At 45.2% G+C, this 26,978-nt stretch overlaps 1 protein-coding gene across 9 annotated transcripts in view; it reads right to left on the reverse strand.

Annotated features, from left to right (window-relative positions):
- TIAM1 (TIAM Rac1 associated GEF 1) overlaps positions 1 to 26,978 on the reverse strand; it is a 163,479-nt gene that overhangs the window by 105,279 nt on the left and 31,222 nt on the right. For 4 of the 9 annotated variants that reach the window (XM_015881158.3, XM_085528092.1, XM_015881178.3 and 1 more), the window contains one exon: positions 16,753 to 16,805. The exons of 1 other annotated variant lie outside the window; for it this stretch is intronic. Coding sequence is in view for 3 of the 8 variants with exons in the window: in XM_015881205.3 (XP_015736691.1) it covers positions 3,364 to 3,388 (25 nt within the window). In the remaining 5 variants the exon portion in view is untranslated. Of the gene's footprint in view, positions 1 to 3,363; positions 3,514 to 16,752; positions 16,806 to 26,978 lie in introns of those variants that run through there. 4 more of the 9 variants (XM_015881205.3, XM_032448626.2, XM_015881149.3 and 1 more) reach the window with 3 other exon arrangements.

The following is a 26,978-nucleotide window of genomic DNA, read 5'->3' on the forward strand; positions in this document are numbered from 1 at the left end:
TTTTGCCTGCTCCATCTCTTCAGAGGAAAGCCCAACAGCTGCCAGTACCACCTCTGCCACCAGCACCCTCACCTTTTGGGAGGAGCATATCTACATTGGCTGCCAACATACAAACCTCCCTATGCTCCCAAGCAATTTGTATGACTGATCTTCTGACAGACCCAAACCACTCTTGAAATGCCCTCGTCTGCAAGCACTCTGCAAGCACTACAGCACTGCTGTATGCATGCGCAGTGATTTGCAGTCAGGCCCAAGCCAGTTACTCCAGCTTACTTACAGAGCTGCTGCTCACTCGCTGTAACTCAGTTACATCCATGGCAATACAAGGCAGTGCCATTTATCTTACATCTCTCTTGCTAAAGTCGCACCGTGGCATATTCGCTGTAATCCTAACTGCACACACGCAGTTACTGGCAATTTGTAAAACTCTATTAACGACACTGAGTTTGAGCTCTTAATTACTCTATAACAAAGACCAGCTCCAGACAACAGTAGAAAATGCAACAGAAGACACTGCTAGTCTTCCATTAGCCAGCCTTCAACTACCACCCCACACCTTACTATGGGATCACTTGCGTGCCTGGCCTTCCAAGAACATTTTCAGCTACCTGAGAACATGGTATTCCACATCTTGCTGAAAGCCTAATTAACTGGGAGCTTGAAAAACCAATTACATTAGAAGCGTGTTGCAGTGAATCAATCCAACGCCCATTTGCCTACAAGTCTCTCAATGTTGGCCAGGGGGCTGCATTTCCAGAGCCTGTGCACACACCGAATGCTTGCTTCCCCCAGGAAGGAAGGGGGGTTGATATTATCACAGATGCTCTCTGCTCCTCCAGTCTTTTGACACCATCCCACGGAGAAAGCAAACAGGCAGCAGAGAGACAGCCTGCTGAGTTAGGAGAAAAGGATGCTGCTGTTTGTTTATGATTCAATGAAGACTTGAAATGTTGCGACCCATAAGGAGAAAACTACGTTTTTTGTTCCAGAAACCCTTCAATCTGATGTGACTTATGTCTTGTAAGGCACAAGAAAAACATAAATATTTACTTGATAACTTCCTCTTTTCCTCTCCTTCTGCACTGTCTGCAGCACAGCTGGGCTAATCCCATTTCCAGCACTCTGAATCCTGACCTTCTTAAACAACCCCACACCAGGATGTTAAAACACTCTAATCTATAAATAATGTATTCCCCTCATCTAGCAATGGATTAATGTTCCATAAAACTCACTAGAACACACCACACAGTCTCCAGTTTAACAAAATAATACCAAGAAATACAGATCAGCAGAGAGCAGCCCTGTTTCTTGCTAAATTCTTTCAAAGATTTGACACCAAGATTTCTTTTGCATTTGATTCTGCTCTCTTAAAAAATTGTTTCGGAGCAGTTATTCTCTTCTAGTGACCTCCTTCCTCACCACCAAAGACCCTTTATTTCTTTGCAATGGCAGAGACCAGCACTAACTAGTTAGCCAGTGTCAAAGCTAAGGGCAGTGCCAAAGAGTTCTGCTGCAACAGTCACCCAGTCCAGCCACCAGCCCACCCCCACCATGCCCACTGCCCACGTCCCTCAGTGCCACATCCACACGGCTCTTGAACACCTCCAGGGACAGTGACTGCACCACCTCCCTGGGCAGCCTGTGTCACTGCAGCACTGCTCTTACTGACAAGAAATCCTTCCTAATATCCAACCTAATTTGTGTCCAACCTGAACTCTTCCTTATGTCCAAACTGATGAGTACCTTCATTGAAAGTCAGCTGTGTCTGCTCAGAAGACCAATATCTAGTTGGGTTGCTCCCACCCCTGTGCTCCCCCAGGCTGCATTGGTGCAGAAGCAATGCCCGCCCTATGCTGAAGCCAGCAGGAACCCCATCACTGATTTCCTGGAGTAAAAGCACAAAGCTAAAGCAAATGCTTGAATGATGCAAATCTGTGGCTTGGCAGATATAATCCCAACATACATTCTGGAAAAACAAAGTGGTTCTGCTTCAAAACAAGTTGGAACCCTCTTGCAAACATACGGGCATCCTTTCAAGAGCGAGTTCCTTGAGGAGGTGCGAGCAGGCACGCCACACTTCTGCTCCTGGTCCCTTAGCGCCATTTGCCATGATTAACACAGTGATTTGCCACACATTCCTTGTAGCGCACAGATCACTTCAGCCTCTGAAAGGACTGGAGAAAAACAAGCAGCCCACTGACACCCACGGACCTGCTCCTTCAGCTCCAGAACACCAATAGCAAACGAACACTTCAGTCACCCCTGGAATACCAAAACGCTGTCAGAGGAATTAATAGCTGCCTTGACAATGGGTTTCTGGCACATTAAATGAAACAATTAAAGCTCTAACATTTAAAACAGCTACAGCGTGACTCTGTTCTGCCAAAAACAGACACGGTACACTTTGCCTCCGCACAGGAAAAATCCTCGGAGCCGATAAGCTCTGAATCAGACCTGAACCCCAGTCCTTCCATCAGGAAGCACCCAGCATCCCGATGGCAGTGGGTCAGGGTCGCAGTGCGGTGCCGCACAGACAGCCCCAGGGCTGGGCCGGTTCTGAATGCTGTCTTAGTCACTGTAACTGCATGGCCAGGGTGCCCACATTTCCTGTCACCAACACAAGAATTAAGCAATTTAGATTTAAAGATAGCGACTGGTATACGGAACAACTTCGTAAGCAGAGCGGTAACCAGAAAAAGTGAGCAATTCGATGTAGGACAGCCTCATGCAGCCTACTATTGCAGCGCTGTCAGGATGTGGCCAAGTGAGAGACCCCTCAGACCCCCCTCCTCACCTGACATAGGGGTGCTGCAGCATCACCCTTCAGAATGTTTCAGCTTTCAGTGCCTCACAGAAACACATAACAGAGCTCAATTCAAGTTGAGACCTTTTGCAGGGCTCATTTTGAACAATTACAGAGCATGGCAACCTGTAATTACCAAAAATACAGCCAGACAGCTGGAGAAGAGAAGCATCTTGAACAAGTAACAAGATACTACATTTTCCCTCTGAGGGAATTTAGCTACTAAATACCTGGCTCCCATTCAATCACTCTGAGTTCTCCCTGCCTGCAACAAAAGCACGGTGTGTCCGTACCTGTGAGCAGCACAAGCCCTGCAAAAGCAAACAGCGCCTGACGATCCCATTAAACATGGTTTAGAGAAAGAAACACCTCCATCCACGCTGGGAAAAGATGCAAGCTGAGAGAGGCTCAAAAGATGCAAGCACAGAGGCTCCCGGACATGCTGCATTTCAGACAGCACAACAACGCAACAGCCCACAGACACATTTCACAGCCTGAGCTTAAGTGCTGTTCCCAACCCGGCCCCCAGCAGAAGTTTGTGCTGCTGCAAATCAGCTTACCGTTCATCATCAATAGGACAAACATCTTTGCCTGTTGTATTTCACAAGCACTGGCTGCCAATAACAGAAAGGAGGAAGCGTCAGCGTTTCATTCCCCTTCTGCTTCAGAGTGGGTGTAACTCACGAAGTTTCATGCGAAGATGAGATGGGCCCATTGGGTGTGTTTGAAGGCTTGGGCTCTTGCCATCCCTCCCTCCCTCCCTCTCCCTGTAATCCTTCTCACAGCGCTCCCCGGGCGCTGGCTGGTGGGAACTGCTGCCACTCAGCTGCTGGCTCCCGAAATCCCAGCTCCCAAGGACTCCCCTCCAGGGTGCCTTTAACTCACCGGTGTGACAAAGAGTAAGGGCAGCCCGTAATTACAACACCCAGCCTGCCGACAGTGGCAACTCATGCCTGTGACCAAAGTGCCACGGTCCCCTCTGTAACTTCGCTACACTGTGCCCTGCCCAGGGTCTGCATGCATTCTCAGGGGACAACTCAAAATCTTCTGACCTATTCTGCACTTCTCCTTGATGTCCTCGACTCTCCTATGTACTGCAAGATCTCTCCTCAGGTATTTCTCTGGGAATACATGTATGCCTAAGCGTCCCACATTTGGCTGTCCGCTGGTGCAAAAGTGCTTGCAGAATCAAGAACTGAAGAGATTCAAAAAGTGCACAAAGATCGGGTGTTTCTGAGTTCACTGCTTTCGTGGTGTTGGTTCTGAATTCCAATTGGATCAGCACACTCTAATGGCTGCTACCAAAAAGAAACACATATACAAACCCTAAACTGTTTTGTTTATCCACCAGCTTCCCCTACTTTGACTCTGTGCTCAATTATAAGGAAGAAGAAAAAACAGTTATCAAACTATTCTTGGAATGAAGCAGACAATGCAGTCAGTATTTTATACAAACAGAAATCACCAAATTAAACAACAAATTCACACTCACAGCTCGGTGTGATGCTTCAGAAATACAGAGCACTAACCATATTCTAGAAGTTCTGGCCTCTGCAACCCAGACGTAACCACAAACTGGGCGAAGGACAAAATTATTACGGAAGGAAGAAGAAGCTACAAAAGCTAGATGCAAGACCCCAGCTCTTCCATGCTTTTGTTCAACTGCAGTGAACACAGAGCTATGGGGCTCTCCATGCTAGGGTGCAATGGATGCAGGAGGACAGGATGGGAGGAGAAGAAACTTGTTGGGAACAGCCAAGCTGAGGCAGCTGGACAAAGTGATGTGATTCGGCACAATCCTTCTTATACGCCCCATTATCGGAAATAGGCAGGCATGTAAGCTGAGTTTACTTGCAGAACAGTCGGTTATAGTCCACTTCAAACAGCAGGCTTTGTTTAACTTCACATCTAAGTACTGGCAGAATCAGATCTTTCCGATGTATCTGCCCACGCTCAGAAACCACCGGGTCCCCCCGTGGCTGCAGGCACTCCTGCCGAGCAGGGCAGTCCTCCATTGCAACAGCAGAAAGCGCTGAGGGAGGGATGGGACTGAACGCATGCTTGGAAAAGAAAGTAATGGAAAGACCAAACCCCAGCCTTACAGCTAATTTGAGCACAGAAAGAGTAAAGCCAAACATCTGTGGGCCAGCCAGGAGGAAAAAAAAAAACCACAGGCAGACCAGGGGAGCAGGCTGACTCCTCCTGAAGTGCTCAGGGAGGGCAACAGCAAATCCCAAGCAGGCTAGCGAGCAGGTTTGGCAAGTTGGGAGTGATTCAGATGAGGGCTGCTCCCACCTGCTCCAGGTTCAGCAGGGCACAGCAAACACTCACAGTCTTCAACGCATTTGATCAGCCAGAAAGGCAAAACCATGCTGGGAGCTCCCATGCCATCTGCACTTAGTCACCAGCACCAAAATGGCTTCTTTGTTACGTGGAAACTGGTGTGTACATATACACACGCATGCATACACACAAGCACCCTGAGATACAAAGCCATTACTTTCAAGTCCCAAAGAAGAAGCATATATGCTTACGATGTGAGATTGAAAGTGATTGTCTGAAGTGTTTTTCGGCTCAGAAAGATCAAACGAGGCACACCCTTTTGCTGCAAGCCTTAAATGGATTTGCATTTTGCTACAACACTTTGTGACACCTTCTCCTGCCTCCTGGTTACCTACAGCAAGTCCTCAACCAGCCCAGGGTCCCCCCAAAACGCTGGCTAGATGTGTCTGCCTTCCACCCCAGGAGCTGCCTTCATGCAAACAAGGCAACAACCAGTCAGCCTGGCCACCGATGAATATTAAACTGGTGCAGGAGGATCAAAAGCAATAATTTCACCTCCCCATTGTGATCCAGTGCAAAAAGAATGACCCTTCTCCAAAACCTAGCTAAGGAACACGTCCTGCAGAGGCACCAGAGATTACCAGAGTGAAGCAACAGGCTCAGGTAGGATGGGGAGCAGCCAGCTGGCAACACCCCGCTGCAGCCTGTTGGTTCAGGCCCGCCAGCCCTGGGAGAACAGGCGTTTCCAGGCCTAGCCATGCTGTCAACCCCGCTAAGCCATTTCAATACACGCCTTTTGATGTGGGCTTTCTCCCAGACGCATACGCTAGCTTGTATAAACCGTGGTAGTCCCATGCTATTAGCAAAGACCTACCAAAACCTGTTTGGAGGCAACTTAGCATATTTTGGGCCAAAGACAGGCTGCTGAGCTGGCCAGCCAGAGGGGCCATCACATCCAGCAGAGTGAGAGACAGCTACACTTCTCCTCCTTTTCTTAGCCAAATGAAGATAGTATAGATGGGAAAAGTCCTTTTCTTTCCATCATCACAAAAAATAAACTCCCGACAACCTTACAAGGAGTCTCCTGGCCATCCTTGAGTCCCTTCTACTGAGGAGAAAGATATCCCCAGCATGTCAGGGCCCACATCAGCTGGGGACATCACTGCAGGTCAGCACCTCCTCAGCTGTGGAAGGAGAGGAGACACGTTCCCAGCAGATGTGAGTCCGAACCCTGAGTAAAGGTAACTTCATCAGACCTAATTAACGTCCTTGGCTTCTCACACCCAGGCACACCTGCTAATTAGCACACATGAGTTAATATCATTTTAACAATGGATTATCACTTTGGGCAGAGAAATGGTTGGGAGTAGCTTCAGTACAGTGACTCACAGAGCACAGCAGTAAGTTAAGATATGAGGAACATCAGGTCTACGCAGACCGTATCTCTGTAACTATGGGTTACCTTACAAAGCCGAGGCGCTTCAAACATTCATGATTGTATCAGCTGTATTTTCCACTGGTGCAAACAGATGGCCTTGGAGAAGCGTCCTGTCTACAGAAAGGCCCTGTATCCATCCTGCAGACAACTGGAGCCTCGCAGACCTCTTTTCAAGACCTTGATGTCAATGGTGGAGTTTCTAATGAGGGAAACCACAGAGGAGAGCGTCCTGGTCCTGTCTATTACCTGCTTTTGTCAGCCCTCTGGTCAAGCACATTCAGGACACAACCCAGGGCTGAGCAGGCAATTATAATCTGCCAAGAACGACAACAGGCAGCGCACTGAGATGCTGACGGCCTGCTCCAGTTTTGGCGGCGCTCCAAACATCCCATAGCCACAGACTGAGCCACTGGTGCAAGCAAGGCACCCTGACACACTTGGCTGTGGTGTTACATTCCTTTTTCACAAAACACTGCAAACTACAGCCCTATAAACACAGCCTGGGCTTCAGAGTTCAAGTTGCTTCATGTATAGCCTTGTGAATAATGGACTCTTGTGGCCAAAACCATGCACAGGGGGCTCCATTCTGGTAACACCCCTGTCCTGAAAGTAACACCCACACTGGTACCCATGCAGCCTCACAGATCCAGAAGGAGCTATGACCAAGACTACTACTAAAGCAAACAGTTGTCATTGTCTAGGTGAGGACACAGTTTGGTCTGAGCCACCTTTTATTCAATGACAAATTGAGATGGAAAGTCAACACAGGCTTCATTAACTGTTTTTAAAGCCTCCGCTCTTGAACTGGATCTCTGTGATGCAGAATCTCACACAAGGGCACTGATGGAAAACCATGCATTACCATCAGAATCACTCTTTTCAAACTGATACTTAACGCTGCCTGTCTTTGCTTCATCCAAACAACCTGCAAACCAACCCATGCTGATTAAAGAATTTTAACACCAGGAAGATTTATACTAGATTGAATGTATCCATACTCCCCTTTATCAGAGCAAGTTTCTCAGTCTCATGTTTCTATTTGGGATTAGGAACAGAACAGTCAAAGACAAGTATTGTTCAGCCACAAACAGTTCTCTTTCAGCCTCTACAAAAGTAAGCTAATGAACTACAGGGTTGGTTTTTTTCCTTTGGAGAGGTCAGCATACATATCAACTCATGGGAAAATTGATCCCGGTTGTTACACGGCAAAGGTAGCTGAAAGGTTTCTAATGAGCTACAGGGAGGGGATGGTGGCAATCAGCCAGCACACTTGCCTGCAAAACCACCATGAATAGGCACGGACTGCTACCTTTGGAGCAACAAAAAGTTAGAACTGAAGGTTTGTATTTCATTGTGCCACTTGTTGCTTACAGTTCTCACACTGACTCTGCAGAGCGTGCTCGGGGAAATCTCTCACCAACACTCAGCACAAGTTACCCCTCATGCAAAGGGAAGAGCAGTCTTTACTGGAGTCATCCAGATGCATACAGGTAAAGCACACAATCACACATATAGAATTGCATCATGGAGTAGTTTGGGTTGGAAGGGACCTTAAAGAACAATGAGTACCAACCCACTGCAGCAGGCAGGGCTGCCCCCCAGCAGCTCAGGCTGTTCAGGGCCCCATCCAACATGGCCTGGAGCGCCTCCAGGGATGGGGAATCACAGCTTCTATGGGCAGCTGTGCCAGCACCTCACTGCCCTCTGAGGAGAAAATTTCCTCCTAACATCTAACCTAAATCTCCCCTCTTGTCCTATCAGTCTTAGACTGTAAAAAGTCGTTCCTCATCCTGCTTATAAGTTCCCTTCAAGCATACAGGATTTCTATCTATCATAGAGACCTGCTTCTAGTCATCCAGCCTCAAGACAACAAAAGTCATGAGGCTGTCCTGAATTCACAGAGAAGTGAACGCACACATGTACCCAAGGCTGCTGCAAGCTTCTGCAGCCCCCCAGCCCCAGCAGAGTTCACATGGTGCATGAGATACCCTCAGAGCTGGATGCAGCCTGTTCAGTCCACAACTGTCATTGTGGCACAGCAATGTTGCAGGAGCTTAATGCAATGGGATCACTTCCTTTTTCAATGAATGGGATCAAGGAGGCACATTTTATTCAAGATATATAATCCCAACATCTCTCATTTCTTTGAAAGAAACTACACAGTGGCTGCTGTCACCTTCTTGGTACATTCTGACATGCTTCCACCACATCACTGCCAGTGGTTTCATTTTATTGGAAAAAAATCAGTTCAAAATGAGTGACAAGCTGTACAATGGTGACGATGCTGCCAGGTGATGGATATCATAGGTTTACATTAGTTGTCAACATTTTTCAGCACTAAAAATAGGACTCACAAGCTTTTCAATTCACCACGCTGAAGTATTAAGCATACAGGACATTCATGTCTTCAAAGGGGCCCTAAGCTGCCCAGAGGCAGGTAAAACCTGTGACACAAAGCTCAGACATCTTTGCTGTATGTATTTTCAGAGGAAAAAATCAGCACACTTCCATATGAAACTTCACTACAGCCTGGCCAAAGTAAAGATGTTACTCATGTTACTCACAATGTGAAATAAAGCAACCCAATATGGGATGCAAACACAAACAAGGGAAAACAGAAAGACAAGCTTAGAGGAGAAGAGCAAAAAAAAAAAAAAAAAGGCATCTTGGAATCACAGATCACAGTCCAGACCCCAGTAAAAGCAATGGCAGAGATCTCCCCAGTGCAGCAGATTTCAGCCCAAGGTCTCTGGACACCTTCGTGGGGCTCACAGGGTGATGGCTCAGCACTCCCAGGATGTACAGCTCTCTCCATCCCAAAACTCTTAACTGGTTCTCACCTAAGCTCCAAGGAGGTGAACATAAGCAAGGTGGGAGGAATGGGAAGGCCTAAGAGAAGCAAGAAGGTTGCAGAAGGTTGACATTTCTATACAAGTGATGACTTCTTCCCCCAAAAGGGACCTGCTGATTGAAGTAGGCATTGCAGCAAGCTGTCCAGCAGAAAAGTTCATGGTCATTCAGGCAGACGTTCACCTTATTTTGCCTGGTGTAAATTCCCAAATGACTGTACTTCAGTGCACTAGCTTTGCTGTACGGCACACACCATATGCCTGTGTTTAAACTGCTCAGAGAGAAAACCCAGTGTCACAAGGCATCACCGGCTGTGCATCTTCATGCCCTGGTAAGATGGAAGGAGTTGGGCTCCACCTGCTCTGTATGCAACACAACTTCTGCACTGAATACGACTGCTGAAAAACCCTAATCACAACAGTGTCATTTTTATGGGTAAGATGGCACAGAAGGGGAAATAGAAACAGAGATCATTTACAAACCAAATCCTGTTTATTCATTCCAGCTTGCTTTTTCCATCTGAGTCACCAAGATGACAGGCAGAGTTGTCCCTGTATTAGGCCAATATTTATAGCAGAAAGAAAATGAAGCATCATAAGGAATAACTAATTAGATGTTAACATAACACTGTGTAGAGCTGAAGTAGCATCCCACTGTGCTTTATAAATAATTAGCAAATTAACTTTCATAATACCCCTGTGAGGTGAGTATTATCCCTATTCTCTACATGGCCAAGCAGCGAGCAAGTGCTTTGCTCACGGCCACAGACCTTGAGCAGAGGCAGTTACAGTTGATGCCCTGGTACTGTCATTGATACCAGCCCAGTATAAAGCTCAACAGTACCAAAATAATGAATTAAAATGTCACAGCTGGTTTAAACACACCAAAATCCATGATGCTGCCTAATGGCAGCTTCTGCCCCACCTCCAGCAATGGCTTACCGTGCACACAAGGCCCTGGCATGAGCTGGGAGAAGGGGGACAGGAACTGGAGGGGGAAAACCACACTACCCATAATAGATCCAAAGTAAACAGCCCTGAGCAGCTTCCCCTTTCCTAGATCCCCTTTCAAGGCGTAGCCAGGAGGCAAATTGGGTATGAAACTAAAAACAGTGACTATAAACTTCCACAAACATAACTTGCATGACAGGAACAACCCTCCCAACATAACCTTTTTTAAAATGCCCATTTATTGAATAAAATCATCATCTTTGGTGATTCTAAATACTTTAAGGAGACTACAACAGCAACAGTGATGCCGTCCGCACTCTCCTTTTTGCCACCCCCTACCTCTGACCCTCACTGCATAGGGGTGATGGGCACACTCAAAGCCAAGCCAGCTTCTCAACAACCACTCACTGTCAGGCAGTGGGAATTGGAAAACCATGCAAGGGAAGCACCCAGCATACAGGATGGATGGCAGAACAGTCCCAGAGGTGCCCACAGGCACTTTGCTTCTCTGAGCTCTCTACAACAGCACTCTGAAATTAAGGATGCTCTTCCGCAGCTGCCCACGCCACCCAAAGCAGGCAACAAGGCCAGCTCAGAAAGCTCCCAGCACTGCCCCACGACAGCTCTGCCAGTTGTAGCAGACCATATGACAAGGTAGATGCAAGGTAAAAGCATTGTTTCTTGTTGTCTGGTCCCCCCTGTGAAATACTCCAAGACCCTCATGAAAATAAATGGTACAGAAATGTAAATGGATGCTATTACTTTCTGTCAGATGCATGTTAAGAAAGCAGGCAGACCTGCATCTATTTTAGACTCAATGCATAATAATAAAAGACGCTAGTTGACTGTATGAGTTCTCATTTTTAGAAAACAAGCTCTATTTCTTTCTTCTTTTTTTTTTTTCTCTTTTCCATCTTCACAGCCAGATGGTAAACAAGCTCCCCTCAATGCCACTGCAAAGAAAAGAAACCCCAATATGGTGTGAACCCTACCATATCCGAGGTCTAAACAGGAATCAGAGCCCAGTCCTGATGGTCTTTACATATAGCCTGCGCAAAGCTCTCCAACATGAGCAGAGACCTTACCTCCAGCCTCTGCTTAGAGGGTAAGCACTGCTGACTTCCACATGGCAACTCAAAGTTCTAAATCTCACAGCTGGACCCACCATCCCCCAAACATCTCTGAGATTTAACATCTAACAGTTTTATGTCTCAGTGCTTTCCCTTTTCCTACCTTTCCATTTCACTTGTCCGAGCGACTTTAGAGGTCTTTTTCCCCCTTATAAAACCTCCTATCTAGTCATTTAATTGAAAGGCAATTTTATCAGGCAGTAAGTGCTATTTTTATATTTTCCCTTTTTATACTCATCTTGTTCACTGCAGTGACACAGTATCTCATATATTACTGTCTATTTGTTTGCCTGCCCCGTGCTCCTCAAAATGAGCAAACCAATAGCTTCGAGGCATAGCTTGTCACTGTCTACAATTGCTGTCAAGCGCTGTACCCATTCTAATGGTGCCCACGCTATGGTCATGTACAGTGCTACAGTATTCATCAATTGAATCACTAATAGTTTTGTCTGAAAATATGCAGATCTTCACCGTGAAGATGCCTGAGGTGAGAAATGAAGCTGGGCCCTGATGAGGTTGTGAGGGCTCCGTCCTCCTAAGTTCAAGATCTATCCAGAGAAGGCCCTGGACAGCCTGCCCCGATCTCAGAACTGGCTCTGCTTTGGGCAGAGGGGTAGACTAGATATCCCCACATATCCCTTCCCACCTGAATGACTCCTGTGACTCATGAATCTCAAGCTCAGGGGCACAGTCTCAAATAATTATGAATCAGCTGCTCAGGAATGAGTCTAGCAGAGGGGCAAAAACTCCATATGAAGAGATCAGCCTTCCTAAATGCTGGTCCACCAACCACACTGCCTTGTAACTTACTTGCAGCTTGTGGAAGGGTTTGGTCCAGTCAAACCATGCCAATGACAGTGACGGATGGATCCTGCCTCCTTACAGATCAGCTGCCAGTCTTGCCTTCCAACCTAGCTCCAGGGCCAGCCACAGCACCCCACACTGCTTCAGTCCAGCTGAAATGAGGGCACACAGATCTCTGCTTGGACTTACCTATGAGAGCCACTTATCTGAGAGACACTGACTTGTAACAGAGGTTGTGTAGCATTACCCAGAGGCAGTGGGATGAGAGCACAACTGTCTGCCAGGTACACCCCTATCTACACCCTCGCTCCCACCCCATAGCAGAACAAATTTGGAGGACTTCCATACATAGCATGGAGGCCAAGAGCAAAGCATGTTGGAGACATGCTAAGATAGGACAGTATTTAGAAACGCCACTGGCACATTTCACTTTGGAAAGCTTCTGCATTACAGGAAACTGTTCAGACTCCCCCTGTTAAGAAAACAAGAAACTGAGAAGCATGACCAGGAAACACTGTTTAAATGTTGGCTCTTTCTCGTGGTTAGAAGGCAATGGAAGGAGGTGAAGAAAAAGATCAGGAAAGAAGCATGAAATGTCTCCTCTGAACTGCAGTCTGAAGTCTTTGACTTTTTCTTGATACCAGTAAATCTAAAAGAAAGTCTCTCCAAATCTGATTCCAAGCTCCTTGCTGGAAGAAGGTTACAGAGCAGGCAAAGGACATGGTCTGCAATATTCAAACACAGGCTCTGCTCCTGCAAGCCAGCTCCCAGGTAATCACAGACCACTGACAACACTCACTAGCAATGCAAATGCAGGTACACATGCATGATGTTACACACTCACCTTTAGAAGACCTGCAGTTAAGAGCCGACCTGAGCCTGCAGCTACCCCACTGCCACTCGACCTCTACTGTCTTACTTGCTCAAATGTATGTTTTTAAATGCTCAGGGATGATTAATATCCTTTGAGTGATCTCTAAGACTTAGAGTTCATACACAGATTAACTGCTTAAGCAAGCTCAAGGGCAGAGACCAGCTCTCTTACGCTGGCAAAAACCTTGTTCTCTGACAATCATAATCATTTCAGAACTGCTGATTAATTTTCCTCATCTGAACTTCTTTTTGATTTTTTTCCTTGTAAAGTCCCGCCTGTTCCTTCTATTTGAGGCTTTTCAGTATCTGCTTCTTTCTCAAACATTATAAACTGGCTTGTGATTAAATTCAACATTTGGAAGCCTGACTGCATTACTGCCTGCTCTAAATCACAAAATCACACAATATCCCAAGTTGGAAGGGATTCATAAGGATCACTGAGTCCAACTCCTGCATCCAAAAAGGACCTCCTCATATTATAAAAATAATTTATAAACATAAGAATTGCATGATAAGCTATGCTACCATTTATTCCCAGTCATTTTCTATCAACTGCTGACTGGTTATCTACCATTTTAAACAGGAGTTTGGCTTCTGGATTGTTGTATTTATCCTTGCCATTTATCTTTGTATTTCTAAATGTCTTTTAAAAACATGTTTCAGTTAAAAAAATAAAAATATATAGAGAAAGAGATTAAATGATATCTTAAAATGAATGTTTAGAGGAGTGTGTAACCATCAAATGCCATACATTCATCACAAACAATCCTCCATATCCTGGGATATCCTCCATAGCTAAACACAGCAAGACTTCAGCTGCCTGACAAAGATCTTCTGTCTCAGAAACCTTCCATGTATCAGCTCTACAAAGCTCTGGGAGATGTCAATGTTTTAGGACAGATGCTTCTCTGCAAAAACCTGTGTGACCCAAATTATTTCTCCTCCCAAACCTATTCCTATTTCTCCTCCCATAAATATGTGATTAATTAATATACAGCAGCATGGTATCTACTGTAGTATGTATTAACCTGGCAATAAATAGGGTAATAGCAGGAAGAATACAGGAAGACGCTGCAGAGCAGTACAATAGTTTGATTTAATCAGTTGCGTTACTTGCTGAAAAACAGTAATCAGATACCACAAGCTTATGCATGCCAAGAATGCTGCACTTAAAGAAATCACTTCTATAACTAGGGCCAGTTTCCCCCACTGTAGCTACAATTAGCAGATAAGGGAATTCTTCAGACTTAAATGATCACGTTCCACATTTTGGAGCTCAGCAAAAACCAGCTGAGCTATCTGGAGACCAGACAAGGTCAGGCCAGCACAGAGGTTGTGATCATACATCTCCCCACCCACGTTAGGGACACAGGACGGGCCTCGTAGCATACCCGTCAGCTGCACGAAAGGGGAGCCTACTGCTTCAGCCACAGAGGAACGCCCTGGAGAAAGCCCTGCAAAAGCAGAATAAAAACCATGGAAGGCCAAACGTCTCCTGCAACCTTCCCATTAGGTGATCCCACAGCATGAGTGACCCAGAGCCACCTCAGGAAATGAAAGCCAGCAAGATCTTCATAGCACCTTCATTAAATGCAGTGGCTCCAGACTGGGCTTTGAGTCAAAATCAACATATTTAGGTGTTAATATGACTGAGGCTGTAATTTCATGCTATCTGAACCAACCCTTCCCCACAAAAAGGGAAAGGATGTGCATGCCCTTCCTACTCCTCCCTTCCCATATACCCTATGTCAGCCCTGCAGCACCCTCCCCCACCAACACTGGAGCCAGCTCCGGGACTACTCCAAGCCTCTCATAATGTAAGACAGCTCTGCTTGTGAACGTGGCAAGACATGCACATCATTCTGTTTTAATTTTGCCAGGGGGCTGCAGAGGAGGGAGACCTTCCCCTTTAGCCAGAGGCAAACTCCTCATTGATAGCCCTTGAGTTTCATGTGAAGCCAAAGCCTCGGGAAGCAATGTTGGCTGTCAGTGCCCCTGATTAAAAGGACAGCTCTGTCTGGGAACTGTGCCTCCACCATGCTGCAGCAAAGCACACCAGAGCAAACCTACAGCATGAGCTACATATGGTTTATATACCAGATCAGCCCCTTGGTCTGACCGCCACACACGGTATCCCCCACCCCACATACACACACACACACACACAGAAAGAAGAATTTAACTTTTGGGTTTGCCATGAATCACAGAATAGTGCAGCAGCTTTCAGAGCAGCCATCCCTTCAGCATTAGTTGTTATTTGATGTGACGGAACAGGGGAGAAAGAAAAAGAGAATGAAAAGGAAACTTTTCTCTGTGATTTTTTTGGGGGTAGTTTTGTTGTTGTTGTTGCGGGGTATTTTTACATGCACTGTCAGTCTACACCTCAATAAATGTCTGCTCATCTCCTCATAACATAAATGTCAGCCTTGCTGTGGGTTGGAGCCTCAGGATTATCACACTGGCAGAATTAACATATTCCTCATAAAAAAAATATAACATTTCATAACATTCCATTATCCACTATAAACTGCATGTATAAACTTTCACTCCAGGGAAACTGGAAATATCACCCAGGCTGCCTGTCTTACCATTTGTCCACACACTGGGGCATTCTGTTTGATGACAGATCAGTCTTCTAGTTTCACTCTTCTTCCTCTACAATACAGTCTCTTTATCACCCCGTGCCACCCCACACACACACACTCTGTTCTGTTTTCATCTTTATAAACATGCCACACTATAAAACCTCTCACTTGAAAAAGCTTGGAGCCCTGCAACAAACAAAACAGGGCATATTTGTCAGGCTGAATGTAGCTTGGAAGGAACCTATGGTGCCCTCTGCAATAAGAGGAGAAGGCAACAGAGACGTAAGAAAACCGCAGGCCGAGGAGGCAAGGCTCCAACTCATTTATACACAAGTTAGGGTCCACGGTCAATAAAGAGGCACTTCAGAATTGAATCTGTTCCCTTCTGTGGTTCAAACTCACTGTATTTTTCCTTCCCGCTAGTAGGCTGGGTTGGCTGTAAATTCAAAGATTTGCATAAGCCACAGATTTTGTCTGTCTCTTTGAAAGGTCAGAAATTAGAGGCAGTACAAACAAACACACATGACAAATAGGCCAGCTGGCAGCAATTTGGAGTGACCACACGGAGGAAGTGTGGAGGAGAATAAGGGCAGGATAGGAGCTTTTAACTGCTTGAGTCTTCCATATATTGTAAGTCCCAAGCTGCCTCAGGGGAATGTTTTTATTTTTCTTAGCCGGCTTTGTATCTTTGCAAAGATTAGTGACCAACAACCCAGATTTAGTGCTGTCATGTTTCTATATAAACATTTCTGAATATATATTCCTTGATAAAAGATGCAGCTGCTGACATGATTTTTCAAGTAAACATTTCACTGTGCTTTATATTTCATATTACAGAGAAGTTTTCACATTCTTATTTCTAAGACACCACTCGCTCCCTTCTGCAGGCTACGGAGGGCTGCCCTGGGACTGAGAAAGGAACAGACACATAAGCAGAGCAAAAGAGGGGTGAGCAGCAGCTGCAAATGGATACTCAAGAAAGTTTATTTACAAAAAAAAAAAAACCCAAACCAACGCACCACGGTTTGTTACTCACATCAGGGTGTTACAGTAGGAAGGCTGGGAAACATTTGTTGTCCTCTGTAGATCCTGGAATGGAAAAGAAAGATTAACAGGTCAGCTTCAAACACCCGGCCAGACGCGCAGCTGGTGTTAATCTGCATGACCCTCATTACCTGCAACAGACCTCTGCCAAATTCTGGCAGCCAAAAAGCCAGCCAGATTTTTATTACTAACATTACCTCGACCTATTAACGTAGGGGAGAAAATAATTCAAATCCAAATTGCTTCTCGCTATTTGTTGCTCTTTATGCTTTGCCAGAGCCACGAAACCCAATTAAGTCGGTTCCACTTTTGTTTCCAGTCAGCTCACTCCAGGCGCTCACGGCTGCAGGATCTGAGTTTGCGAGTCCTGCAGGGAACATTCCCTTGTTTAAAAGCAGCTCTTTCCACTGGACTCGGGTTTAATTAATTGTAGCATTTCTATTGATCTGGAGTTTTATAAAAAGCTTGGCTTTGGATGGCACGCTGTCAGTAACATTAAATTAGGAGGCCAAGCGTGGTTTAGACTGGCTCTCAAAAAGCAATAAACAGAAAGCACTGACTTAGGTATAAAGCAGTAAATTAAGAATAAGGCTGTAAAACACTCATCCAGCTAGAGCAGTAAGAGGTCACCTATGCCCAGCTAATATTATCGCCACATGCTGTTCCGTGAGTCAAAGTGTGGCTGACGGACGGCTTCCCGAGCAGTCACCCGGCCCAGACAGACTGGGGTCACTCCCCCTGACCGACTGACTTCACTCCATCCGCAAACACAGCTCCACGCAAGTGCCTGCTGACGGCTCTTTATTTAAAATGATTGTTCTCCACGTTGTGGAATAAGCCCCTGTGACTTATAAGCAGAACGCTGGACCTCCCATCAGGACCATTCGGCTGCACGCAGCACAGCCAGCCCTTTCAAACCCGTCCCAAACCCACAGGTGATGTAACACCACCAGGCATCCCTCTGATAAATGCACCTTCTTCAAAACCTGCAGAGCAATTTCCATCTGAGTGCAGCAACTTGTACCGGGGCTTAATGCTCCCTTCCATACATCCCCTCCACAAAGAAAATCTGTGCCAGCTGCTATAGGAACACGGTTAATCTCTGCAAGCAGATGTCAGCCTCCAAAGCTGAGAAAATGACTTTGTTCTTCAGGAGCAGGGAATTTAAACTGCACAAAGTTGAAATGCCCTGATGAATTTGGTAACTTAAACCCAGAAAGGAAGCACCTGCTTTCTGAATAGCTGCCTAATTAAATCCCGCTGCTGTTTTATGTATTCATAATTCAACGTGAACGGTCTTCTGCTAGTTAACAACGCACTGGCTGTGGTCAAACAGCAACTTAGCCAGAAAGAGTGGAGGGAACTGCTGAGGGCAGAGCTGCTCCCACAGGGAAACCTTCTGGCACAGCTGGAGGGCCCAGGGCTGGGTTTCAGCCGTGCTTCTTCAGGCCACAGTTAGAGGCTCTGGTAACCTGCAGTTAACTTGTGGCATCTTCCCATTTATTCATGCCATTGCTGGCACTGAGTGAAAAGTGGGGGCAAAAAAACAGCAGCACATACAAAAAGACAGTTTTCACCAATAAAGTAAACAAAATAAAAGCCAAGAATACAAGGAAGCGATCAATCTGCCCACAGGATTAGCAACCGCAACAACAAACAGCAAGGAAATGTAGCAATCCCCTAAACCGAACTAAAAATAAAGCGGGCAGGCTTCTGGTGGCAGCCCTCTGGACACAGCGCTGCCTGCAGCAGCAGAGGCTGGAAATGGGCCACGCTGCATCCTCACCCCACAGCTGCACTGTAGTGGTCATGGCAGTCATCAGCATAGATGGAGATTTTCATGGTTGTAGGGGACAAGAGGTAGAAATGATCTGTGAGGTCTGCATGGGTGACCCCCAGGGCTCTGTGCTTTCCTGGGGAGTCAGGAATTATATCAGCATTACTACACGCACACAAAGGATGTTAGTTTGGAGCTCTGAAAATACATTGCTGGTCATTCTAATTAGGAGCAGCGCTGGTCACTCTGTAAGGATCAAAATGTGCATCGATACCCAAGGCTGCAAAGCTCGCTTTCCACCTGCCTGGCAGAGCCTGAGAAAGTGACACTGGCCCCTCTCACAGCTTCCCCTGTGGTGGGCACAAGCAGGAGCAAGAGCAAGTGAGCTGCTTCCAGCTGCCAGGGCTCTGCCCCTGTTCCTTCACAGTTCTGCTGGAAGATCTATACACAGTTTACTTCTCTGTATATTTTGTGTAAAAATAATCTTTGCTACCTTACTGCAGTAAGGTTGGAGCATTCCTGCTTCCTCCATCTGAGATTCCCCTCAGTCACGACTCCAGCCATCTCAGAGATCTGTTTCATCTCATCCACAAAAGCCTTTTCTATTCTTTTGTTACTCTAGAAGTCTACAGCGAAACCCAAGAATCCCCAACAACCGCTGTAAATCCCGTCTTTTTTTTTCTGCTTTAGAATGGCTGTGACAGTATTGTATCACCATACTGTACTTATCCCTGCAAACATGTAACTCCAATTCAACAATCCTATTACATATGCTCCTAGCATTTGTACAGAGGAGATTTAGCCCTGAGCTCTCCATTGCTTTATCTCTTTGCGTGTTTGCCAGTGCAGAAATCATCTCAAGCTATAGACAGGTCATGTCCAAATGCTCCTCCCTATCTTGCTGCAAATCTGGAATGAATAAATAAATAAATAAATAACTGTCACGTAGGCTGCACTACACAGTCAAGACTACTAGCTCGGTTTCTAACAGTCACCCCTATGGCATGCAGTGGAAAGAGCTGGTCATGGCATTTCCCCAGTGTCCTGTTTCTAAGAGACTCTATCAAAAAGACAACTTGTGCAACCCAGGGGTTCGTGCAACCTGCACCCAAGGAAGGCAGGGCATAAGAACTCCTGTCACACTTGTAGGGACTGGGGGCACTTCAGAAGTGGTGGCATCGAGAGCCATGTGAGCTGAAGGGAAAGGAGCCTGCCTAGAGAACAGTGGCCAACATGGGAGATACCAGGAGCAGAGCTAGCAAAGGGACAGGAGATGCAAAGAGAAGAACTATCTACAGAGATGGGAAAAAAAAGCAATTCTGTGTTTCAGAGACTTGCCTCAAAGTGTGGGGGTAGGGTGCTAGGGTAAAACTACACCAGCATACCACATTGCTAGTGGGGTATCACCCTGACCTGCTCTCTCCCACCTCTTCCTCTGACACACCACACCACACTGACCATCTTACCTTCCAGACATGGCCAGCTACCCAAGCTTTTTTGTGCCAGATAGTATTCATGCAATCTCATGGCTTCTGTCAGCAAACTGAGCCACCATACAGTTGTCTGCAGGCCTCCGCAAAACATTCATCTCTTCCATAAAAAAAATAGATAAATTACTCCCATTCCATTTATTCCAAGCACAGTGTTCCTACAGGCCAAACCCCCACAATACATGTTTACATTTCTTGAATCATCATCTCCTCCATCCAATCCCAAAAACCTGTTTTAATGTTGTTTTGTCACTCATCTGCTAGGGAATTCCTCCCTTTTTTTACTGCGGTATCTCCTCCTGTGCCATTGCCCAAGACTCGTCTCTTACCTCATCCCATTTCTTCTCATATTACACCTCCAACACATTCTTGACTGCTCATAGTTAAGTCACTATTAGCAAGTTGAAGCCCTGGTTATGCAGCATTCACAGGCGAGACAGCTCTATCTCCGTGAGAATATCAGCCCGGCTTTCTCAATGCACAGCTCTCAGCACTTCTGATGTTGCAGCCCAGGAACAGCCCATGGAGCAAGCAGCTCTCCCTAGAAATCCACCCTTTACTTACCACTACTAAGTAATAGTTACACCTGCAGATACTTCTGATTTGCCTTGAGGTAGCTATACTTCAAAAGCACTGACTGTAACACAAGATCATAGAGCAGCTGATGTCAGCAGGGCTCTTTGAGTCCACCCGGCCTAACCTCTGCTGCAGAAGAGACATCCAGAGCAGGGTGCCCAGGGCTATGTCCAGTTAGATTTTGAAGACCTCCAAGGAGGGGATTCCACAGCCTCTGAGCAACTTGAGCCAGTGCTCTGCCTGCTGCACAGCACAGAATTGCTTCCTGGTACAAATACACAGAGAAGAAAGGAAGGATTGAGACAAGTCGGCTTTGCAAAGGTGTTTTTTCTGCACCGATCACTCCAGCAGCCGAACACTGACACTGGCATTAAACCTGAAGGGCAGAAGATGTGTCACACAGGTACACTTCCACTATTCATTCTAATCAAGACCACACATCCCCTCGACTCCCTCATGCCACGCACCATCACCACGGTGCTGCTCAGAACAGTTTCTTCTGTGTTTTCCCCAGTAAGCCTCTGAGGCAGACTGCAGGTTTGGCTGAAGCACCCAAGGGGAACATCACATCTTGTCCTGTAAATGTAGCAACCCACCCTGAAGTGAGCCATGTCAGCTAACCAAGCCCTATTTCACTAACAGTGTTGCCCTATCAAAAATAAGAGAAGGTAACAAGGTACCTACGCATAATCCCAGCTTGTGTTGCTGAGCTAGATTTTCCAACCACGAGAGTACTACTGACAACTTGCAGCCCCCAGCAGCCCCGGGCACAACTGTCACTATAGCTCCACACAGTACATGGCATATGGGATGGCATATAGCACAGCACACAGCGTGGTGCTGCTGCCTGCCACATCCACCAGTCACTCTGGCCATAACCAACTCCATCCTCCCTGCTTATCCTCAGCTAATGACTGTGCTATGGTATTTAACCACTGTGAAGTTAAGAAACGTGGAAGCCTCAGGTGGGGAAAAACCCACTGATATTTAGTAGGACCAAGTACCACCTCTCCCAAAGGTATGACCAAACTGCAACATTTCACTTCTCAAAGAAGTCACAATCCATTCCCATTAGAAGATACGACATCAAAGGTCTGCCTCTGTGATGCACCAAGTGGTTCAACAGTGAAAACTGTGATGTAAGTAAGTAGGTAACTATGACTGAGGAACATCACTATAGCATCACTGACTCCTATTATTTTATCATTTGAAGAAACTTTGAAGTATAAAACTACAGCGAAAGCCCCCGTGGTTCAAGAAATGCCATACTTTTCCCTTTCTTCAGCCATTTCTGATAAGACAAGCAGGGATAACCCTGTACATACATCACCTAAACGAGGTGTTTCTGATAGCCACAAGGAAAGAGGCAGGAGCTGCCCAACACTGGATGGGATGAACTGTAGACAGGCATATGGCCACCTTTATTTCAGGGCAGACAAAGGTGGCTTTCCCAAATACTCCTAACTAAACAGGAGCCCTGCCTCATGTTGTTATGATGCTAAGGAGCTCTAAAGTTTCCATCAGAAATGAAAATGTACTGAGGTAGAGAACGAAGGACTCTGTCCTACCAGAGGGTTTCTACCAGCACTTTCCTTGGGTCAATTTCACCCCTCGGAGGGGACAGTTTCACTTCTGGAAAGCATGGAGTTACTCACTTAGCACCAGGACAGGCAAGATGATGTTTAGTTTGATAATTCAACTGTCAGTGGGATTTTGAAATGTCACTCCCACACCTAGCAGATGCAGTTTGCTCATTCCCCATTTTAGAAACATGTACTGAAGTTCCTTTTGTAATGGATGCAAAGCGTTTCACAGGGCTGGAGCTTTATTTTGGAGGAGAAAAAAAAAAAGGTCTCATTTCCTTTCAATTGAAAGACATTTTAATTAATTTTCTGGAACATATTTAAACTGTTCTATCCCTTTTAAAGACGCTTTTACAGAGACATACTATCTCCTTAAGTAAACCCCATATGGCACTGAGCTGAACTAAAAATCCCCAAAACGAAGACAAAAGAAAGAGTTGATTCAAGAACATAGATCCTCCACCCGCCACACTTGGCCATGACTTTGCCAAGGCTTAACATCTGTGAATAACTCCAAGAGGATGACCAAGATCAATGTTTGTACAATATGAGCTTCAAATTGTAACTTGTTTTTAAACAATCATAACTAGAATGACAGAATGAGACACCAAAACCTGTGGGATAAAGATGACATGAGTTACAGTTAGCTTGTGTACCTTACCTTACCAATGAGCTCACATAATAATTTGAGTAACCAAAACTCATCTGCCAGATGACCTTTCTTTTTTAAGTTAAGCTTTTCAATCCATAGAAGAATCATCCCTAAAAGCCCTAAAAGCCCCACCAACCCACCTGCGCTCTTCACACCCTGTTAACCACTTAAAATGTCTTCCTTCTCTTTGGCATGTGAAAGAAGAGAAAAGGCCCTGGAAAACAGTTAATTAATGTATCTTGAATCTAGGATATATGAAAACAGGACATGGAAAGTTAATTCATCCTTGAGTTAGAATTCACTTAAGAATAAGCCTTTGCTGCTTGTTCTGTGGCAACTAAAATCTCCTCCTCCTGCAAGTTCTGACAATGAACTTCTTGGAAATTGGACCAGGCTGCTAGGAAAACTGCCATGACATTTTCTAAGGGCCCAGATTTATATACCCATATGCTTATCTTCAATTTCATCAACTAAACATATTGGATTTTTTTCTTAAGGTTGGAATGCTATTTGTCCTCTTTTCCATCATGTAAAGTTTAAGATCAAACTCAACTGCTTTTAGTATTTGTTCTGTATCTAAGGAAATGATCGCTTTCTCAACAGCATTAAATTCAGCTGGTTCCTAAAACTCATCACAGTTATCTAAGTTGCTCTTCTGCTTTTCACAGGGAGTTGGCCACATTTTCTACTTCCTTGGCTATATATACTGTCCATACATGTATTTGTATATATATACACACGTGTTATATATATGCATGTATATATATGTATATGTGAATAAGCTCATGAAACGGTTGCCAACATTTGGTTGGAGGAAGAGAGAAATATACCCTGTATCAAATTCTGCGTCGTTGTTGCCTTCCACTACACAAACAGTTAGTTGGCAGGCTTCCATTACAAAATATATGCACTAAAATTAGCTCTCACAATCGCAATCAATTGTAACAATCAAGCATAAGTAATTCAAGGAGACGGTGAGCAGAGAAAACAATGTTACAGCACCGCACTGATTCCTCCATGTAATTATAATTATGTCCAGTCTTTTAATCCATTCTTCGTTAAGGTTGCAAAGGACATGAACAGTAAGCAAAATAATTTGCTATCAAGAAGCTTCCTTGTGTGATCCCCCTTAAGACTTCCTTGCCACTGCACTTTTGGTGCACTGCCCCCTGCCTTGGGAATGAATCATAGAATCACAAAGGTTGGAAAGACCTCTAAGATCATCCCTTGCTACTGTACGGGGATGGGTTACCAGTTAAAAGCCATCTTGCTCACCAGCAGCAAACTACTGGTGACCCTCCTCAAAACCACGTGCATTGCCGTGAATGAGACTGAGACAATAATACAAACGATTTGGTTGATAGGCATATTTTTTATCATCCTCCTTGGTGCAGATGGTATATATTGCACGTGGTACAGTGCCAGAACAGAAATCAAAGTTACAGGCAGATCTAAGCAGACTTTTTTTTCCCCCCCCTGAAACAACAACTCATGAAACTAGTAATAAATGTTACATTGTTTGGAACGAAAAGCAGATAATGTATATAAACTTCTGGAAACTAAACACATATGGCAAAAATATGCTGAGGAATATAGCATATTTATAATATAGCATAAAACTCCAGAGAATGCAGATAATGAAAGGCTCTCTCTTTGAAACTCAGAGAAAATATTACATCTGATTGTCCCTTCTCTCCCACATCCACACAAGCAAATCAATGTCTGACGTCTCACTTTAATCCTAGCAGTTCTCCATTTTCCATACTAACAATCTATGTAACTTCTGGCCCTCGAGAACCTACATCTTGCATGTCATCACATATTTATAGTGAGTTACCTACCACTGTTTTAACTCACTTCTGAATTACAAAGGAATAAACCTAGACAAACAAGCATATACTATTTAAGAAACACTTCAGTTTTGCAAAGGCAGGAGTAAGGAAACCTTGCATGGTAGAGCTTGATCACATCAGAAGCAAAATCCTTGAGTACTACATCTATGTCTTCCTCCCTTAGCAACTACCAGCAAACACTGCTCTGACCCACCCCGATCTCATTTAAGGGAAAAATAAGCATTAAACTCAACAGTCTTTGTATAATATAGAAGAAAGTCAACATAAAGTCATTCTGGACACTAAATGGATTCCACCAACAACAGTTAGGAATTTTTCATAGACTTCAACCTGCTTTTGGCCCAAGCCTTTGGTGCAGTCCCCCACTGACATCCTTTCACACCATGAAATTCACGTTCACAGTTCATATTAGAGAAAGCCAAGGAGGCCTTGAAGCAAAGTGTCCAGAGAACTAGCTGCCTCCTTGGCAGAGTCTATAAAAGCTTCCTCCAAAGAGACCCCATCGATCCAGTGCCTGCAGACCTGTGGGGATCAGGGCCTTGTCCTGAGAAGGCTGAGAAGCAACACAACCGGGTTCCCACCTCCCAGCCAAGCCCCCACCACTGCTGAGGAAATGCTCCTCACCTCTTCCCTTCTGTCAAAATTCAGTTTTTAACCCAAACACAGTGAAGTTTTTGGTATCTTCATGTTTTACAAGAAAGAATTTAGGTTTTCAATCTAGCTGCAATTAAAATAGATGCATAAAACATAGGGCTGATGCCAAGTTATCCAGGATACCTCATTTTGAGTTTGCATTGAGATTAAAAGGAAAAACAGATGAGGGAGAGGGTTTTAAAAATATACGAAGTGTAAAGGATATTGAGGAGATAGCTAGAGAAAAAGATACCAAGAGCTTCTGCTGATAAGCAGGAAAGGGAGTATAACAAGATGTCAGGCTGCGGAACGCTCTCCAAAAGCAATGACAAGATAATCACAGCCAGCAGCACTGCCACAATGAGACCATCAGCAACTGAACACATCTCTGTACATCCTCATCCTCCTGCAGCACTAGGCATGAGATATCCCAGATATTGGATTTGTACCACTCTGAAACTAGAAAATGCCCACAGTCCAAAAGTACCTTAGATTTATTTCCCAGACTAGCACGCGCACACACACAAAAAAAAAACCAACAAGTAACAGCAGCAAAAACTTCTGATATCCCCATTCTGAGCAAGGAAAGACCTCATTGCCTGGCCATCCCACTCCTGCAGGTAGCTCCAGGTAGTTGGGCTAAAGGCCCAAGAGCAGCTCCTTACACAGATAACTTCAAGCATGGCGCCACTCACCCAGGTACTAGGTCTCTCTCAAGACCAGGTGCTCACTGAGCAGATGACTGTTCAGATAACGAGCTGTAAACAAAATCATACGCGTGGATACGCAGAAAAAATATTTTGGCTTCAAAGGCGTTTTTCCTCAGCATGTAAACATTGCAGGCATTTCTCTCATGTCTCAAATAGCATTACTCTGCACACAAAGTCAAGTCTACTCACGGTACGGTTTATTTTTGTTCAGTCATTAGAAACAAAACAACAGCCTTAAGCCACTAAGAGAGATTGCAGTATAACATCCCAAGGTTCAGAGATGCTCTGCAACAATGGGTGAGTTATTTTTGGAAACCCATCTGGTTGCCAGGGCAAATTCTAGTAATGATACACACCATCCACCAAGAAGAATCTGGTTTGCAATTCAGGAGAGGAGGAAAAATTAAGACAAGGAATGACTAACTGGGGAAATGTGAGAAGCCATTGAAATTCCGAGCTATACAGAACCATGGTTAGGGCTTCCATCAGCCAAACTCCTACATGAAACACGCCTGGTTGCTCTGAGCCAACGAAGCCCAGATCACAGGCTTGAAAGAAGTTTCAGAAGGTTGTACAAGGCATCCTGCTGCCGCAAGGCAGGATTAACTACACCTAAGCAGTACCTTATGCAGACCATACCACTGCTGAACAATAAACATTTGTTCGTACAACCATCTCCCATCAGTTTTATTTGTCTTCTACACGAGGGACTAAATGAGACAGACAGAAATGAAGCAATTCGCTCTCAACTGCACATTAAGTCTCCTGCAAAATCTGGAAATAATTCCAGATGTTTAAAAAACCACAAATAACCCCTGATTGGTTTTCTGGGAGCTGCATGCCTGGTCGTCGTCTCACTTTCAAAGTCACCGGAGCCCCAGTTCACATCAACCTGTTACACATCTGGATAGTTTTACATACGTTATAAAAGACGATGGCAGTTT

The sequence above is a fragment of the Coturnix japonica genome, chromosome 1 (genome assembly GCF_054131305.1).
Source record: "Coturnix japonica strain WE chromosome 1, WE-NBRP24, whole genome shotgun sequence".
Classification (NCBI taxonomy): domain Eukaryota; kingdom Metazoa; phylum Chordata; class Aves; order Galliformes; family Phasianidae; genus Coturnix; species Coturnix japonica.